This window comes from Nuphar pumila, chromosome 17 (genome assembly GCF_984573655.1).
Source record: "Nuphar pumila chromosome 17, dmNupPumi1.hap1.1, whole genome shotgun sequence".
NCBI lineage: Eukaryota > Viridiplantae > Streptophyta > Magnoliopsida > Nymphaeales > Nymphaeaceae > Nuphar > Nuphar pumila.
In genome coordinates this window covers 28,078,253-28,099,256 of record NC_143265.1, presented here as the reverse complement: position 1 = coordinate 28,099,256, position 21,004 = coordinate 28,078,253, and the positions used below count along the sequence as shown (strand labels likewise).

At 37.2% G+C, this 21,004-nt stretch overlaps 1 protein-coding gene across 2 annotated transcripts in view; it reads left to right on the top strand.

Annotated features, from left to right (window-relative positions):
• The window catches only part of LOC149811828 (uncharacterized), a 95,055-nt gene extending 78,031 nt beyond the window's left edge, over positions 1-17,024 (top strand). For both annotated transcript variants that reach the window (XM_089993946.1, XM_089993947.1), the window contains 3 exons: positions 16,141-16,199; positions 16,320-16,410; positions 16,544-17,024. In XM_089993946.1, coding sequence (XP_089850072.1) covers positions 16,141-16,199; positions 16,320-16,410; positions 16,544-16,639 — 246 coding nt within the window. In that variant the 3' untranslated portion in view covers positions 16,640-17,024. The remainder of the gene's footprint in view (positions 1-16,140; positions 16,200-16,319; positions 16,411-16,543) is intronic.
• The last annotated feature ends 3,980 nt before the right edge of the window (positions 17,025-21,004 follow it).

Below are 21,004 nucleotides of genomic sequence, written 5' to 3'. Positions count from 1 at the left end.
TTTTAGATTGGATTTATCAAGCTTCTACCTATTTGTGATTTCCTGGGTTAAATTAAATCTGTGGTGTTTCAAGTTTCAACTGTCATGTTTGTTTGAGATTTAGTTTGATTAAACTTGAATTTTAAGGCTTGATGCTTTCCTCTGTATTCATTACGGGTGTTAATGCTATTAGAAAAAGGAAATCTAATTGGTTTCATAGTTCTGAAATTTAGATTGTGACTGCGAAGCTGTGTGTGATACATATTGTCTGGATTATTTTAAGAAATGAGCATGATTAGTTTATGTGCGCTGACACTGAAGTTGTTTAGTTCAGAATTTTCTTCTAAGTGGTCCCACGCTTCCCCGCTTCCTAAATTTTTGAAAGTGCCTCGCTTCTCGCTCCCGCTTCCTCGACTGGTAACTCTGATTTCAGTCCTTAATGGACTTTACAAAGAAATGTCTAAAATACCCCTGATCTATACAAAATATTTTAACACTCCCCCTCAAACTGACGGTGAAGTCACTGAAAGTTTGCTAAGAAGATACAAAAATCTTGGTAGAGGAAGACTTTGGTGAAAAAGTTCGCAGTTTGAAACTCAGACTGAATATAGGGCAAAGTAATCGTCCTCTTCAAATATTCTTCGCGAACATAGTGACAATCCATCTCAATGTGTTTTTTTCGCTCATGAAATGTATGATTGATGGCTATATATATGGCACTTTTGTTATCACAACATAGTTTTGAAGGTTATGACACATCAACACCCATATCTGAAAATAGTGCTCTCATCCACATGACCGCGGTGGTTGTTGTAGCCATCGCTCTGTACTCAGCTTTCATGGAGGATAAAAACACTTTCTGTTGTTTTTTACTTTGCCAAGATATTAGAGAATCACCTACAAACACATAAAAACCAGTAGTTGAGTGACGGTTATTGGGATCTCCTCCCCAGTCAGAATCAATATAAGCAATAAGATTTAAATATGATGAAGATGATAAGAATAACCCTTTAGATATAATTTTCTTGATGTATCGAATTATTCTTAATACAACACTCATGTGAACCGATGTGGGTGCATGCTAAAATTGACTTGTATTGTGTACTATATGCACAATGTCTGGCTTGGTAATAGATAAATACATTAATGATCCAATAAGTTGCCTATAAGGAGTTTGATCATCTAATAACACTCCATTTTCAGCTCTCATTTTTGCATTTATCACTTCAGGAGTATCAGAATACTTTGTGTCAGTGATTCTCGAATGCGCAACAATATCAGCTGCAAACTTGATTTGAGACAAAATGTACCCTCTTGACGAGTAGGCTACTTTAATTCCTAAGAAATATCTCAAAAAATCAAGGTCAGTCATATCAAAAGTTTTTTTAAGCATAATTTTGATTTCTTCAATTTTCTTCTGATTATTCCCAACGATGATCATATCATCAACATACAAAAGAATAATAATAAGTGAGGTACCTGTAAATCTTACAAAAAGAACAGTGTCAGTGTAACAAGATTTAAAACCAAAGTTCAAAACAGTACCACTAAACCGATCATACCATGCTTTAGGAGTTTGTTTAAGCCCATATAAAGCCTTTTGAAGACGAAGAACTATATAATTTTCAATAGTCAAACCAGAGAGATGATCCATGTATACTTCTTTATTTAAATTTTTATTTAAGAATGCATTCTTAACGTCTAACTGATATATAGGTCATTTTCTAATGGATGCTACTGCAACTAGAGCCCTAAGGTCATACGGGCTATTGAGGCAAATGTTTCTTCATAATCTATTCCATATTCCTGAGAATATCCTTTTGCAACTAATCTTGCATTATATCTTTCTAGGGACCCGTCACTTTTTGTTTTGATTTTAAAGACCCATCTACACCCTATAGTCTTCTTTCCCTTGGGGAGAGGTTGAATTGCTCAGGTATGAGCCTTGTGTAATGCATCTAATTCTATTTTCATAGCTTCAACCCACTCTTTTATAGTTTTAGCTTCATTGTAGTTAGATGGTTCATGGTATAAATGAATAGCTAGAAGACAAGTCCTACAATTTGGAGAAAAGGATTCATAAGAGACAAATCTAGTTGGATGCCTATGTATTCGTTCAAATCTTCTAATTCTAATTTCTTCAATATTTATTGATTGATTATATCTTTTAAAAGCACATGAATGCTCCTCATTATCTCGTCTAGATTTTTGTAAGAGATTATGAGATGGTTTTTTTTCTTTACTAGAGTCATTAATAGACTCGAAATTACCAATGTCATTATCATCAACAATTTCATTATTTGATTCAGGTAACAAATCAAATAAGAAGGCATACTCGGATTCTTCCTTATGTTTTTCAAAATCAAACCCATTTTCATTTTCAATAAAAGTAACATTTCTAGAAACATAAAGTTTATCATTTGTTTGATCATAACATTGATAACCTTTTTTATTTTCGGCATATCCAAGAAAAACACATTTTATAGCTTTTGGAGAGAGTTTGTTATATTTTTCAAGAAACACAAAACATTTACATCCAAATACCCTTAGCCTTTTTAAGTCGGCAGAAATTTTAAAGTTTTTCAATAGGAGATTTGTTTTCCAAAATTTGAGAAGGCATTCTATTTATTAGATATACTGCAGTGAGGGCGGCTTCGGCCCAAAATTTTTTTGTAACTTCTTTTGACATAGGTAGAGTCCTAGTAGTTTCAATATGTGACGATGCTTTCTTTCAAAAATACCATTTTGTTGAGGGGTCCTAGGGCAAGATCGTTTGTGTACAGTACCATGAGTTTTTAAATATGATTGAAATTCATTTGAAAGAAACTCTTTCCCTAAGTTGGAGCGGAAGACTTAAATATTTGTTTCAAATTGATTTTTAATAAGATTATAGAAATTTTTAAAACACGAAAAGACTTCGGATTTGAGTTTGAGGAAGTAAATCCAAGTATGTCTACTAAAATCATCTATGAATGTAACATAATATGAATATCCACCTTTTGACATAACGGGAGCAGGACCCCATGCATCCGAATGCACCAATTCAAAAATTTCATTCGACCAGGAGGTTCTAGATCCAAAAGGGGGCATTTGCATTTTTTCAAGTATACAATTTTCACGTACAAAATCTTTATTTTTATAATTATTTTTTTTAAAATGAAAAATGAGATAATTTGGATATACTTGGTTATCCTAATCTTTTATGCCAAAGATCTAAATTAATGTCTTTGACATGATTACAAAATGAGTTTTTTGGGTAAACATAAGAAATCCATATAGTAAAGATCTCCTCTTCTATGACCTTGCCCAATCAGTTTTCCTGATTGGAGATCCTGCACCCAACAAGCCTTAGATGAGAAGAAGGCTTTACACCCATAACCGAAAATTCGAGAAACTGAAAAAAGATTTAAGTTTAATTTTGGAATAACCCTCCCATTTGGAATAAATTTTTTTTTTTAAATATTGCTGAGGTTTCTTATACTTTTGACTTTTAAAGAAGTACCATCGATGGTTGATACACATGAAAAGTATGAATTAGTGCAATCGGATAATAGACTCATTATAAGTCATGTGAAAAGAAGCTCCAAAATCCAAAATCCAAGAAGACTTACCTGGAGGAGAAGAAGAGGAAATGGCAGCGCCGAATGTAGAAGGAGTGGCTTTAAGAATCTGTGAAACGACCTCTGCTATTTGGGCAATTGTCAAATCATTGAAGTTGCCCCCTTTGGATTCTTGAGGTTCTTCGCTTACGGCGGCCACTTTTTTAAATTTGGGACAATCCAGTCTTATATGCCTCGGTTCCTTACAATGATGACAAATGATTTTGCCTTTGTATCCTCCTTCATTATTTTCTTCTCCATTGAATTTCATGTCAAAGTGAGGTGGTTTATATGTTTTTACAATTTTTTTGGGTCTTGCCATGCCAAGGACCTCATCATTAGACTTGTGCATTCCAAGTCTTATTTTCTCTTGACAAATTTGAGCAAGCGCTTCACTTATAGAAGGTGTTGAGGTCCTATGAAGCAAAGAGGACCTAACTTGCTCAAATTTTGGCCGGAGGCCATAAAGGAAAGAAAAAAGATTTTCTTCTATTTGTGATCTTCTCATTTTGATAGCCAAACCTTCCCATTTTGGTTCTAACATGGCTAGTTCATCCTAAATAAGAGATAAAATACCGTAAAGGTCTCTTACACTTTTATCTCCTTGTTTTGTATTACATACCTTGTCTTGAAGATAATATAGCCTGACCATATCTTTTTGGATAAAGGTACTCTTTAAAAAGGTTCATGCATCACATGCCTTCTTAAACTTGATGATGTTGGTGGCGATTTTGAACTCCATGGTATTCATAAACCATGAGAGAATCTGAGCATTGCTTGCTTCTCAATCCTTCAATTTGTTTTGATATTCTTGCAAAGCTTTTTCCTTTTTTTATTCGGACAAAACTTTGACTTGATCTCCTTCTCTTCTAATCAATTTGAGTTGTGGTTCATTAGTGGTACCACTAACAAAACCTCTTAGCTTTTTTCCTTTGATGTGATTCTCCATTGTCGTCGCCCACATCAAATAATTGTTCTCATTGAGCTTGTAGGAGATGACAAAAGCGGAATCTCTTTCTCCCATAATGGTTACAAGAATTTTTGAGTAGAGGAGTTGGAAGATGACTACGAGTTGAAGAATACCACCACAAGTAGGATCTCAAGATCACTTTTACTTTTTCAAGAGCCTAGCTCTGATACCATGTAATGAAACGATAGTGCACAATTACAATGCCAATGAGAGACTACACACGTGCACAAATATACAATGATCTCTAATGGACCAACAATAATCTCACAAAAGAGACAAAATATAACCTTCACAATAGAACAAGAGGCACACAACCCATAAGCATAAAAGGGATATGTATTTACTCACAAAAAGCTTTAGAAAAGCTTGAGATTACATATGGGGTGAGGCTCTTTAAACCTCACAAGGCATTAAGGGAGGTAGTCATGCTTCCAACGGTCATATTTATGGCCGTTGGAGTGCAGTCCAACCAGTCGTTGGACGACACTCCAACAGTAAAAAAAAAAGGTTACATCTTACATTTAAAAAGCATAAAATAAATAAACAAAAAACAACAAAAAAGGTATTTTAGTCCCTAATGGACTGTATAAAGAAATGTCTAAAATAGCCCTGATCTATACACAATATTTTAATAGGTGCAGGTACATGTGCGGATGCAGCGATGTGACACTTTAAAAAAATTTGGGTGTGGGCAGGGTATGTATATATACATTTTTTAACAGTTTTAAGTTAACATTACATGTATGTGTGTGCATTTATGTATTTATATATATAATATAGATAAAAATGGACTTGATTAGGGTTAACTAAATCTACTTTTGGATATAAAGAAAGCTTGTTGGAGCGCTCTCTTATCTTTTAATTACTAGACCTGATATAGAACATGCTGCATACACTAGTGAATTTTAGCACACTGCCACTTCTGTTCACATGGGAGTAGTTTTGCGTATTATTTGATATATATGAAGACTTCTTTGTCTCAAGGCTTCTTTTGTCTGCTTCATTTTCATTAGATTTAATTGCTTTCGCTGGTGTTGGCTTGGGAGGTGATCCCAATAACAGACACTCAACCACATGCTTTTGTGGTTTTTAGGTGAATCTTTGATTTCGTGGAGATGCAAGAAGCAACATAAGGTTTTGCTTTCGTCAACTGTGGCTGAATATCGGGCCATGGCAACCACAATGATGGTTGTGGTCTGGCTCAGAAGGTTGTTGGTTGATATGGGAGTTCAAGTGACTAGAGCCTTCTGCATGTGTTGTGACAACAAGAGTGTGATCAACATTGCCAACAATCATACTTTTCATGAATATACTAAACATATCAAAATAGATTATCACTATGTTCGAGAGGAGTATCTACATGGGATCATTGATTTGCCTTATGTTACATCAGAATACCAGTTAGCAGATTTCTTCACCAAACCTCTCGCTGCTCCCAAATTTCACTTTCTTTTATACAAACTTTTCGTTATTGTATCGTAAGTTCGAGGGAGAGTATTAAATTCTACATATATACATCTATATATATGTACATATATTTATTTATATTTGATGTATATATTTTTCTTTTTCTTTGTCCAGTTCATTTAGAACTTGACCTTGACTAGTCAAAAGAGTCGTTAGAGCTAGTCCAATGACTCTATTTGTAGCCGTTGGACTAGATCCAACGACTCTTTGAGTCTCCTCTTCCCTCCTCTTCATTGTATATAAATAGGGGTCATTCCTTTCTCAAATGTAATGCTTCTTGCATTTTGGTTACTAAATAAATTATTTATTTTTGTTAAGAGCCTTCTTGTGTATGACCTTGTGTGGGTTTTGGTAGTGTGCCCTTAGTGGACGCTTGTTGTGCTCATCCACTCGAATCTTTGATGGAGTCTTTGTGCTTGATTGAAGGCTATTGTTTCTTTATATCGGTACAATGAAAATCTTCATTACAAGAAAATTTCAAACGTGGTACACGAGATAATTTAGATATGCTAGAATGACCTGGCCTTTGATGCTATAAAAAATATCAAAGTTTTATACATGTGTCTTTTGAAATAATCAACCGATATTGCCTTCCTCAACTTGCTTCCCTGACTTGAGGTCCTGCACCAAACATCGGTTTGATGAGAAGAAGACACTACACCCATGGTCGACAATTTAGAAAACCGAAAGTAAATTCAAGCTAAGTTTTGAAACAAATCTTATTTTGGGAATTGAAAAGTTTGAAAATTTATTAAAATTCTCAATTCCTTTTATGTCAAGAGAAGACCTATAGACAATAACAACATGGGTTTTACTCTAAGTCACACCGACTCAGCTAAAAGGTCGACGCACCCGCATCGACACGCACCGACACAGGTGCGGCTTTTGACACGGGGCATACATGGTCAACTAAGTGTCAGACTCGGCCAACGCATCAGGGTTGAGTCCGTCCACATTTTGGACTCGGTCCACTTTGATCGAGTCTATTTTTGTCCATTTATTAAAATTAATTTGGACTCGACGACCCGGATCCAAGACGGTATCGGGGTCGGGGCCCGACCCTTAAGAGGCTACGTAGGGGGAGGGGCAAACGACAGACCCCTCCCCGTCGATCGCTCCCTCTCCCCCACCCGTCCCTCGCTCCTCGTCCCCTTCAGGCTCACCGACGACTATAGCCACCGGCGACGCCAACCACCGGTCCTCTCAGGTATATCCCTCCTCACTCTTCCGTTCTTCTTCCTCCGGCAGCCCCCTGCCTCAGTTTCTTTTCCGACAGGGTGAGCCCCCTGCCTCAATTTGTTTTTTCGGCAGGGGGCTCTGCCCCCTGCCTAAGTCACAGTTTTTCAACAGGGGGCAAAGCCTGCCTCGGATCTATTTTTTGGTAGGGGGCTCCGCCCCCCTTCCTCAATTTTTTTTTTCGATAGGGGGTGGAGCCCCCTACCTCCATTTGGTTTTTTGGCAGGGGGTGCTGCCCCTGCCTCAGTTCGGTTTTTCGGCAGCGGGCGGAGCCCGCTGCCTTAGTCGCAGTTTTCGACAGGGGGCCGCCCCCTGCCTCTGTTATTTTCTATCAGGCACACAGTGAAAGGGGTGGAGCTCCTATTACTATTTTTTTGAAGTGTTTATTAACTTTATTTACATATTTTGGTGCGTACTGCATACGGTTTTGTGTTTTTCCAAATGAAGATCTTGAGATATCAAGGAATAGAATGATATGTTTGGGAAGACTTTTTAATGATCCTCACATGTTTAAGGTTGTAAATAGTGAGTTTGGAAAGTTCTCTACTAGGAGATTTGATTCTTTAGCAACACTTATGGCAAGGGACGAGAAAGATCCCCTTAATTGGTGGGCAACATATGGATCAGAGACACCAAATCACATCTTGCAATGAAGTTGTTATCTCAACCTGCTACATCATCGTGTTGTGAAAGAAATTGAAATGCATATGCTCAAATTCACAACATTAAAAGAAACAAACACACTAGTAAAAGAGTAAAGGATTTGGTTTATGGTCACTCTAATCTACGATTAATTTCTCGCCGCACCAAAGATGAGTATAAGTTACTTTTTTTTTCTTTTGTATTTAAAGTTTGTATTTAAATATTTGTATTCAAAGTTTGAAGTTAGATAATAAGTTAGTCATATTTTGATGCAGTTGTGGACCATCCAAGTATTGAGATGTAAATCCAGAAGATTTTGACTTAGAGGGAGAACTGTAAGGAAATAGAACTTCAAAAGCAACTCCGAAGACAAGCTCACAAAGGATCTCTTAATGAACACAAGAGTTCATTCAATATACTCACAAGAACCACAAAAAATACTCAAAAGAGTATATACACCAAGAAGGAAAAGAGGATAAATATATCACTCATGTGGGGAAAACCCACTCCAAAAAGAATACATAATGCATGGGGTATGACCCCATATTTATACGTGAAAGGAAGGGGCTAGAAAGAGCTGTTGGACCCTCCAACAACTCTATTAGAGCCGATGCAGCTCTTACATGCTTTTTCTTTTTGACTTAGTCAAAAAGCAAAAGTCTAAAGGATGTCCAAAGTTATTTGCTTTTTGCTTTTTGACTTAAAAAGCATAAGCTTACACTAGTCCAAAAAAAATAAAATAAAACTAACTAGTTGTCCTAATGTAACTAAACTAGAAAACAAATAAAAGATTACATATGATAGGATATTTACATATGAGATTGTCCATGAGATTACAACTTTTAACACTCCTCAAACTTACGGTTGAACAACCGAAAGTTTGTCCAAAAAAAGTGAAATCGTGGAGCAGCAAGATGTTTGGTAAATAAGTTTGCCAGTTGATATTCAGAGGAAACATATGGAAGCTTAATGGTGCCTTGTAGAAATTCCTCACGCACGTAGTGGCAGTCCATTTCGATATGCTTTGTCCGTTCGTGAAATGTCCGATTATTGGCAATGTAAATGGAACTTTTATTATCACAATATAACCATGATGCTTGGTGCTATCAATACCCATATCTTGAAGCAGTCGCCTCAATCAGACTACTTCCATGGTGGTTGTAGTCATGGCTCTGTACTCGGCTTCTGTTGATGAAGGAGAGACTTTCTGTTGCTTCTTGCATCTTCATGAGATCAATGATTCTCCTAAAAACACACAAAGCCCAGTAGTTAAGTGTCAATCATTTGAATCACCTCCCCAATCTGCATCAATATAAGCAGTTAGTTCTAATGAGGAAGAAACAGACAAAAAAAGTCCTCTACAAATAGAGGTTTTAAGATATCTAATAATTCACAATACTGCTCCCATATGGACAGTAGTTGGTGCATGCTGAAATTGACTTGCTGTGTGAACAACATGTGCAATGTCCGGTCGAGTGATGGAAAGGTAAGACAACTGTAAGGTGTTGGGTTCTCAAGTGGTTCTCCATCATCCATCTTCATTTTGCTATTTACGATCTCAGGAGTATCTACATGTTTTTCATCTGTGATTCCAGACCTATTGATAATATTAAGAGCAAATTTTGATTGAGTTAGTAAATAACCTTTAGGAGAATAAGCTACTTCAATTCCAAGAAAAAAACTTAAGAAATCCAAGTCACTCATTTCAAAATTAGTCTTGAGAATTTTTTTAATGTTGTCAACTCCCTGTTTATCACTTCCTGTAATGATCATGTCGTCTACATAAAGTAGAATAATAATAATACCTGCATTAGATTTCTTAATGAACAAAACAGTGTCAGTAAGACAAAATCGAAAACCAAAAGTAAGCATAACTTGATTAAATTTATCATACCAGGCCTTTGGGGCTTGTTTAAATCCATATAAGGCCTTATGTAAACGAAGGGTTTTTTCTTAAGGAATCTTGATGCTAGGGGGTGGTTCTATGTAGACTTCTTCAGCTAAACTACCATTAAGAAACACATTCTTGACATCTATCTGAAATATATGCCATTTCTTTATAGAGGCAAAAAAAATTAAAGTTCTTACAATGGTCATTCTTGCTACTGGTGCGAAGGTTTCATCATAGTCTATTCCATATTCTTAGGAATAGCTTTTAGCCACTAGACGAGCCTTAAATCGTTCCAGGGTGCCATCACTTTTGGTTTTGACTTTGTATACCTAGCGACATCCTATAGGTTTTTTCCCTGGTGAAATATCTTGAATAATCCACGTGTTTGCTTTTTCTAAAGCGCTTAACTCTGCTGACAAGGCTTCAACCCATTCGAGATATTCTTTTGCGATATCATAGTTAGAAGGTTCTACGTAGGAATGTAATAGGGCGATATATGCTTGGTACTTTGGTGAAAAAGACTCATAGGATACAAATTTTTTAGGTACTTTTGACATTCTCGATGATCTTTTAGTTTTCATATGATCCTGTGCTTTAGTATATTTTTCTAGAGCACATGGTTGCTCCAGATTACCCCGTTTGAAATATTGAATGCATTCTGGGTGAGACGATTCAGTACTTACCACATTTTGATCTTCTTGATCAGCTTCTTCCTCATTTATCTTTGGAACTAGGTCTAGTAGAAAAGAGTATTCATCACCTTCCGTAGAGTTTTTAATTTCAAAAAAACTTTCATTTTCTAAAAAGGATACATTTTGTGATACATAATTTTCTAGTTTTAAGATCAAAACATCTATAGCCTTTCTGATCGCTTGCATAACCAAGAAACACACATAGAATGGCACGAGGTGAGAGTTTGTCATTTTTTTTGGAAAAAACAAAATATTTACAACCAAATACCCTTAGCCTTGAGTAATCTGGTTTTTTTTTGAAGAGTTTTTCAACAGGTGAAATGTTGCTTAATAAAGATGATGGCATTCTATTAATGAGATATATTGCAGTTAGAGCAGCTTCGGCCCAAAAATTTTTGGGTACTAGATGAGTAATGAGTAGGGTTCTTGTTGTTTTTATGATATGCCTATGTTTCCTTTCTGCTAGACCATTTTGTTGAGGGGTATATGAACATGATTTTTGATGTGAGATTCCATGTAATTTTAGGTAATCATTAAATTCTTTTGATAAAAACTCTCCCCGAATCAGTGCGAAAGATATAGATATCATTCTTGAATTGATACTTAACTAGTTTATAAAATATTTGGAAATGAAAAAATATTTCAGATTTATTTTTTAGAAAGTAAATCCAAGTATGCCTTGTAAAATCATCTACAAAAATGATATAATACGAAAAACCTCCTTCGGACATAACCGGTGCAGGACCCCATACATCTGAATGCACTAACTTAAAAGGCCGAGATGAAACAAAATTTCTTTCTTGAAAATGTAATCCATTCATTTTTCTCAAGATACATTCTTCACACTTGAATGTTTCAGAATTACAAAAGTTTTCTATATTTGGAAACAGACGAAGCTTCGATATGCTAGGATGACCAAGTCTCCTGTGCCATATATTTAAGTTCATTTTCTGAGCATTAAAACAAAAAGTATTTTTGGGAATTTTCAAAAAATCCATGTAGTATAGGCTTCTTTCTCTATGACCTTTCCCAATCAGACGATCCTGCACTCGACAATCACGAGAAAAAAAGGAAACGTTATATCCACGGTCACATAGTTGAGAAACAAACAGTAGATTGAGATTTGATTTGAGAATATATCTAATTTGTGGAACATGAAATCCTTTTGAATTTTGAGAAACCTTTTCAAAATTTCCTATTGCTTCAATTTCTAGTGATGTTCCATCGACAGTAAAAACATTTGATCCTTTTGAGTTATGACATTCAAATAATATATCAATATTTGGAGTCATGTGAAAAGAAGCACCTGAATCAAGAAGCCATAGAGTTTTACCTGGATCAGAGGTGCTCATGGAGGATACTGCAACTCCCGTAGATGGAGATGCTTCTTTGAGTAGAAGTCCAAGTGCTTCCACCAATTGAGCGAGAGACATACTTCCAATTAAAGTTTCACTCAATTCTTGTGGTGTTCCGACAGATGCTGCTTTCTTCTCATAGGGCCTTTTTAATTTTGGACAGTGAGTTTTCACATGTCCAGGTTCACGGTAATAGTAGCGAATGATTTTCTTTTTCTCAAAATCATCATTTTCTCTTTCGTAGTTAGGTCTATAAGTCCTTACGAAGTTTTCAGGTTTCGAAACGGCTACAACTGAGTCGTCATTGCTTTTAGCAATTCTACCTTTTAGTCTATTATCTTCTATACTCAATTCCTCTATTGTATCTTCAATTGATGATACTTTTCCACGATGAAGAAGAATAGACCTAGTGGATTCAAATTCTGGTCTCAATCCACTAATAAACTGAAAGAAATGCTTCACATTGATTTGGTTTTGGCGGAGTTATTAAAAAGAATATCCCATTACCAGGGATTGGGTCATCACAGAAATTGCGATAATTGTGTCATCACCCCTATAAAGGAAGTAAACAACTAAAATATGTCTTGTTACCCAGGCGGGGTCATCAATGAGTTTGAAGATGTCACATGAATAGAATAAAGGTATGGAATGAAGAAATAGTTGATTAAAATCAGGCTGACAATTAAGCAAGGATATTCTATTACCAGGAACTGGGTCGTTACTGAAATTGTGATAATTGTGTTGTGGACAATGCCACTTTGGTTCAAGAAGAGCTAATTATTCCCATAATTCCGACAAGCCATTATAATACTCCCTGATACTCTTGTCCCCTTGAACCATATTTCTTACTTTATTTTGAAGGTTACACACATGTGCAATATCTTTAAGAGAATACATTATCTTAAGATAGTCCCATGCTTCATTTACATGCTCAAATTTTGCTAAACCTGAGCATTTCTTTATATCGACACTCGAAATAAGTCAAGACATGATCTTGACATGTCTCATACGTCATTCTTTCCACTATTTCTCTTAAGTGGCTATGGCCTTAACTTTTTCTACCTCCGTAAGAAGTATTTCCCTTTCCCCTTCAACCTTTGTAAGGATTAGAGTATGTTCCTCATCGGTTTCATCTACTAATCCCCATAAACCCTTCCTTTATATAAGATGCTTCATGATTGAAGCCCATGTGACATAGTTGAAATCATTTAGTTTGATGGGCTTAATGGTGACATTATCATTGTCATCCATTTTACATTTTTTGGTGAAGTAGGTAAGAGTAGAAAGAGAAAAAAAAGTGAAAGGATACTCTACCACAAGTGTGAGTAAAAAAAAACACTTCTCCAAGCTTTTTACGCTTCCACACGATCACCCCTTCAAGGAGGATCACTTTCTTGCAAGAAACTTGTGTGGCACGCTTCCCAATGCACCGAAAAAACTTGCTTCAACCAAGCTCTGATACCATATAAGAAAATAGAACTTCAAAAGCAACTCCGAAGACAAGCTCACAAAGGATCTCTTAATGAACACAAGAGTTCATTCAATATACTCACAAGAACCACAAAAAATACTCAAAAGAGTATATACACCAAGAAGGAAAAGAGGATAAATATATCACTCATGTGGGGAAAACCCACTCCAAAAAGAATACATAATGCATGGGGTATGACCCCATATTTATACGTGAAAGGAAGGGGCTAGAAAGAGCTGTTGGACCCTCCAACAACTCTATTAGAGCCGATGCAGCTCTTACATGCTTTTTCTTTTTGACTTAGTCAAAAAGCAAAAGTCTAAAGGATGTCCAAAGTTATTTGCTTTTTGCTTTTTGACTTAAAAAGCATAAGCTTACACTAGTCCAAAAAAAATAAAATAAAACTAACTAGTTGTCCTAATGTAACTAAACTAGAAAACAAATAAAAGATTACATATGATAGGATATTTACATATGAGATTGTCTATGATATTACAACATTTAACAAGAACATGATTTGCATACTCTAAACATGGACTACCTCGATCCTATTCTTCTCTCTAATTCAGACGATGATGCAAATTTATGATAAGTTTTGTTATTATCACACTCACAAGCTTCTTTATGTGTTATATTTTGGTAAGTTTGTGTTGTTACTTCAATAGAATTACTTTTTTATTTTTGCTTTAAAATTTACAATCTTATTATTGTTATATATATATATATATAATCATGTTCCCATGTCCAAAATTTTTGAAATTGCTCTGCACCCTTGTCGCACCCGTACCCACACCCATGTGACATAGGTTTTACTTTAATTAGTGCTACAATCAGAGAACAAAGAATTGTTTGGGATCATATAAAAAGTTGCCTCGAAGTCCAAAAGCCAAGAAACCTTACCAAGAGGTAAGGATGTAGAGACTGCGGTTTTCGAAATGGAGGAAGATGAGTTCTTGATGAGCAGTTGTAGAGCTTCCATCAATTGAGACAATGTCATGGTTGCAATGAATTTGGAATCTCCATCGTTCTCACTCTTATCCTCTTGAGAAGTCCCTACCGATGCTCATCTTTTCCTTTGAACTTTGGGCAATACGGCTTAATGTGCCCCGGTTCTTAACAATTATAGCAAATGATCTTCTTCCTCTCATCATCATTGCCTAGCTTTTTAGTTGAGACTTGATGAAGTGAGGAGTTTTATAGGTATTTGTGTTGGCTTCGGATCTAGAATAGGCCAACACATTGTCTTTAGTCTCTTTAGATTCAGACATAGATCTTAATTTTGTCTTCTCCTACAAACTTCGACTATCATATAAGGGGAGAGTCTTTTTCCTATGAATAATATTCACTTATACCTGTTCAAATTCAGGTCTAAGAGTCCTCATGAATTGAAAGAGTTGCTCCTCAAGGATTTATTTCTTCTTTTGATGAGCGTCATTCAAAGCCTACCAAATAAGCTCCAACTTAGACATTTGATCTCAAAGTCTTTTAATAGTATTATAGTACTGTCGGATTTATCTTGTTGCTTGCAATTGTGGATGTGATCCCGTAAATCTCATTTATGTGCAACATAGAAGTTTGTTTGACAAACTCCCATGCTTCGTCGGCCCTGTTAAATTCAAGGATGTTGGAACATGGTCATTCATGCTCTTCATGGAGAGGGAGAGGACCTTGGCATGTCTGACCTCCCATTCTTTATGGGCTTTCTTTTAGTCCAACAATGCCTTCTCGTAGATGCTCCATCTTTTCTAACTACAGTTTTTGTGATAATAGGTTGAGGTTTCAGAGATGAGCCATCAACATATTGCCACAAATCTTTGCCCATAAGAATTCTCTTCACCATCGTGACCCACTTGTTGTAGTTGCTTCCATCAAACTTGACGAGAACAACCGTGACAACTTCTTTGTCAACTATTGGAATGATAAGAGAAGAAGGTGAAATAAGAGGCGAAAATTTGAATAGATGATGAAAGCTCCACCAAGAAGCTTTCTCATGAGCTCACGAGCCTCCAACGTATGATCCATGAGGAAGAACACAAACCCACAAACTCAAGGCTCTAATGCCATGTAATGAAGCAACATGCACAAATAGATGCCTCTAAGTGCTACAAATATACAAAGATGCACAAGTGTGCACAAATACAATAAGCCACTTATGGGCAAGATACAACCTCACAAAGGATAGCACACGTAATTTTATTTAATATAAAATGCTGAAGAGAAGCTTAACCTACAACACGGGAGAGAATCCCATATAAATAGAGAAAGAAGGAAACAAGGGGCTAGAGATCGACTCAGCTCTCTCAAATTGTTTCTCATTATTAAGAAAAAGTAACAAAGATAAAATACTTGTTTTATAGCAATAATAATTAATCGTTGTTGTTTCAAGGTCAATCTATTCACTCGCGTAGGTAATATTTTTTCTTGTTCACTAACAAATCGACTAATTAAACTCGTTTCTATAATCAATTCGATCCCCCAACCCAATTGGGGCCTAGGAAAAGATCGCGAAAGGGTCGCTTGAATTTATCCATGGTTTATTCCTTCTCTCTAAAATCCCAACTAGCCGTTGGGTTAGTTCCAATGACTAGAAATGAGAAATAAAAAACAAAAAAATAAGAATTACAAAACTTCCCCTAATGGGGGCAAGGCCTATTACATAAAGGAAAAGACAAAATTGCCCCTAGAGGGAATAACCTATTACATTTATGTCACAATAAAGAGAATATATATATATCATATAAATTAGCAAGCTCTTAACATGTTTTCCATGCAAATGCTTTGTGATTATTGTGAGACTGCAACAATGTGTAGCCACTGACTTTGGTTCTTTGGATGCAGTTGTCAAAGTGGTCTTTCAATTCGCATACAGTCCTGAAGTATGGTGAGGTTGCTCCAAGGTGACATTATTAAAGATTTGCTGTTGCCTTTATAGCTACCCATTTCCTTTTTGTTGCTTGTTTTCATGTACTTTGAAGCTGTTTTATGGGATCTTAAAATGCAGCATTTGCTACTTGCAGAAAACCATCATTCGCTGAGGAAGCACTAGGGAGTGAGAATGGTGATGGTGAAGATATTAAGCTGCCAGAGAGGTCGTTCTGGTCAAAATATGTAAGTATTTCTATAATATTGTTCACACCTGTTTTCTAGATATAGAAGAAAATTACGCATAAACAAGTATTATTAATCTGAAGATAGTTAGATTGATGATGAGCTGATTTTGTGTTCTCTGCTCTTGCTGCAGTGGATGTACTTGATCCCTCTTGGGCTCATAGTAATGAATGCGATCACACAAGCAATGAACATGCCCGAGGAGCAGGCAAGGGGAGCTGCGGGATAGTCACCTTCCCAACCATTGCCGGAAACAGCTCAGCGTGCTGCCAACCCAGCCGTTCATAGGAGATGACCATGCGAACTGTTTGTTTCTGCTGTTTGTGAAGCACTTTTGCTATTTATTGTACTTGGTCGATCTGCTTTGGCAGCACACGGAGATGGTAGCTTTGATCAGGAAAATGGCATTTTCAAAAGTGGAGCCGAGAATCATAAGAATCAACCTTTCTCATTAACCATGATTTCATATGAAAATGGAATCACACCTTCCCCTAGGTTTTTTCTGCTACCTTTCTTCACCTACATGAGTGTGAAATACAACTTTTGGAGACCCATTCATCTCATAATTGTTTTTTTCTGTGAACTAAACAAGAAAAAAAAAACTTCCAATATAATCACTTGTGGAAATCAAATCACATCTTGGCTTTTCCACGAAAATCAAATCCATGGGAAACAGTGCAAGCAGCACATGCCCACATTACAACTCAAAAGTCTCCATATTACCAAGTTGTTTGACTGAATGAGTAGAATCTTCGTAATGACAAGTATAGTTGTCCTTTCCAAAGCATTGTCAGAAATCCTGCACTAAGACCAGAACAATGCCAAGAAGGCTCAATTGACTTCCAGGCATGATCTAATGATTGGTGTGATAACTGTAATTTTTTTTTTGGATTTTTTTATTATAATGCGTAAATTAGCTGATTTGGGCTTGGGATCTAAGTTTCGGATTCAGGATTCATAAAAGATCTATAGATAAAAATACATATAATATCATATAATATCATGTAAACCTGTTAGAAAAGAAAGAAATAATTAAATAAATAATATATATATATATATATAACTCAAGGATCCATTCAGATCCAACTTGTGGATCCTCATCGTATGGGTGAGGCTTGGACCCAACTATATGTTGGTTTTCGGGTCAAGACCCGGACTGCGCCCCGCTTAAAAAAAAAGGTAGATAAAGTCCACCTGGATCAGCAAGAAGGAAATCGCAAGAGGGGGGTCGGAGCGCAGCTGCCGGGAGGTAGGTCGTCTCCTTCCTTTTCGGGCTTTTCCCTTCAAAAGGGGGATCCTGAGTTGGTTCCCCTCGCTCTCCTCTCTTCCTCTCTCTCTCGACCTCGCCTCTTGCTGTCCCTCTATCTCTTGGCTTTTCTCTCTCTTCCTCTCAGAATCTCCTTCACGGCGTCGGAGCAGTCGAGGCTGGTGGAATCACTCTCTTTCTTGCAACAACCGCAACCCCCAAGCACCGGTTTTGATGTACGGGTTCTCCTTTTGATCTCGGATGAGAAAAGGAGCACGGATTGACTTCTCATGCAATAGTTAATGAATCCAATGGGAAGAGGGTAAACCTTGGTAGTCACCTTAATGTTCCGTGGATGAAATCATCATTTTTTTTATTGCATAGGTTGTACTGTTTTGTTTTTATGAAATTATCTTCTGCAGTCGTAATCAGAATTTCTCTTCATCCTTCAAAGGGAATTATCTGTTTATTTATTGTGTGTGTTTAAAGTGGTGCCACCTAGCATTTAGATTACAAGCTTCAGGCTAAATACTTGTCTCTTTGGAGTGGAAATTCATTTGCACCTAATCTGATCTTGCTGTTTTGTCCTACTTTCACTGCAAACGTTCGAACATGTCTAGTATAAAGTAGTGATTCATTGATTGCAAAATGGTTATTGCTGCCAGGGGAGAAGTGTGCACCTTGCATATATGCGGTAGATACCTATGCATAAATTTACATGCACAAACAGCTATACGACATTGTGATTTCATTTATGTGAAGTTTGAATGGAATAAATTCTCCTTGTAGCAAAGGTGCAAAATAATTTCATTAGTTGCATAGTGAGGCCAAAAGGAGCTCACATTAATGGGTGGAGAGGGCAACTGTAACGCCCCAAAATTTTAAACTTTATAAATTCCTTTGAAATAGTTGAAAATTTTCTTTTCTTTACAAAGTTAATTTTTAAAATCAACGGAAACGATTTCTTTAATAGGAAAAGGACAAGTTTGACAACTTTGGGCACGTTAGCGAGAGAACAGAGATTTATCATGGACGATCTGCAATAATACTTAGGAAACCATTTTTTCTATTAAAAGTGAGTGTCAGGTTTGTACAAAATTTGGATTCCCTCCAGGGAAACTGTAACAAAAACCAAAATGTCTAGGAGAAGAAGTACGAGCAGAACAATGGATCCTGAAGTTATCTCGCAGTCGAGACATCGCTTGTGATGCACCTATTTGTCACTTGTACCCATGAAATGGGTTACTTTTGCAAAAAACTAGTAGGTGAGCAAAAAAATAGAAAGAACTAAATTAGGCATAAATAATTTATGCAACAGGTAGTAACGAGTAAACTAAGCAGATAAACTGGAGAAACAGGCTAAGTGCAACAAACTGAAAGGTGAGCATACTCAATTTAGTTATTACTTGTTAATCGGTCATGCGGATACATACATGGCACGTGAGTCGAAACAGCCGAGACCAAGTCGAGTGTTCATTATGTTAAGTATTTTAAGATACCTCGGTCGTCTGACTGAATCCTATTCCTATGGAGACGACCGATGGTCGAGAGAGTAAGTCCCCAAGGCCTGATAGGGATGCATCCAACTTCTGCAGAAGTGTTAGGCTAACTTATGTAGCCCCTATCCCCCCTAACCCCCGATGACTGGGGAAAACGAGTCTTTTGCCCATAAAAAAAGTCATAAATGGTCTGTCCATCGGAGTTGGCACCCTTTGTCCTCTCTCTTGACGAAGCCAGGTTGAATTGAGCGCGACAGAGTTTCTTAGCCGTTGCCTCATTCTTCATGCTCTGGTTCATTAGACCAAAACGAACATCTTGCCTATGAAGGCGATTCCATTTTTTTATATGTGTTTTCAACAACGTGCACAAAGCACTAATCAAGGTCATAAGACCATCTCATCCAATTGTCCTAGTACTAACATGCCTCACATATTCAAGAGTACACTACGAGGAAAGGGATATAGGTCCTTAATAGGAGCCTCACGAGTGTGTTTCACAAAGATATAATGTTTTATTTTAACATTCTAAATCTTTTGAAACGATCAACATCTTGCCTACATATGGCATGTGATTTTCTCAAATCTCGCATCCGATGACGCAGTGTCTGGGTGCTACGCAAGTCTCGACACTGGTCCTGGTAAATGGGCTTCGCAAAAGAACCCATCGCCTAACAACTTGAGCTTGTCCCAGATCAATGATTTTTCCCAAAATATATCAGGTAAAAAAAAAGTGGAAAAGGTATCCCTCCCGAATACCCTGAGTCGGTGGCAAGGCAAAAATGAAAGACAATAATGCGAAAATCAAGAGCCTGGGCACGAAGCGCGACGGCAAATCGAAATAGGAGATGCGAAAGCAAAGGACAAGGATCGCGAAACCGCGTCCTTGAATTAAAAGACTGTAAGTAGTAAATAAGAAAGCAAAAGCCTGGGCGCAAAGCGCGACGACAAACAAAAACAGAAAATGCGAAAGTAAAGGACAAGGATTGCGAAACCGCGTCCTTGAATTAGAAGACAATAAGTAGTAAATACGAAAACAAAAGCCTAGGCACAAAGCACGACGACAAACAGAAACAGGAAATGCGAAAGCAAAGAACAAGGATCGCGAAACCGTGTCCTTGAATTAAAAGGCAGTAAGTAGTAAATACGAAAACAAAAGCCTGGGCGCAAAGCGCGACGGCAAACAAAAACAGGAAATGTGAAAGCAAAGGACAAGGATCACGAAACCGCGTTCTTGAATTAAAAGCGTAGTTATATACGTATATGTATATAAATATATAATTAAGTCCTTTAAATCTTTAATTATTTAAGCTCAATTTAATTATTTAAGTCATTGTGCAACTTCTCCTACCTTGGGGTATTGCGAGGAAGAAGTCATCTACGAGCATAGGTGATCGTTGGTTTAGTTCGCGAGGCGCGAACGGGCTTTGTTGCGTAACTCTGCAAGAGTACGATATTAGCATGGATCTTAATTGAAAACAGAACAAAGGTCGGGCAGGGGCTTATTTCCACTGCATGTCAGACATAATCGGGCTGCAGAGGCCAAAGGCCCTACTAGTTTCCCAAAAGACGAGACAGGGGCCTTTGGTCCCTGTTGGCTTTCTAAAAGAAAGAGGCAGGGTCAAGGGCCCCTGCCGAGTCCTGAAGAATCATGAGGCAAGGGCCAAAGGCCCTTGCCGGCAGTCCTACCTCGAATGGAAGGGGGCTTCCCACCCCCTTCTGTTGGCCTGTCGGAAGGCAAAACGAGAGAGAGACAGGGTCGCAGGGGCCAAATGCCCACCTGCGGCCCTCAGAAGATGAGGCAAAGGCCAAATGGCTCTTGCCGAGCTTTGCTCGACAGAAAATGGGACAG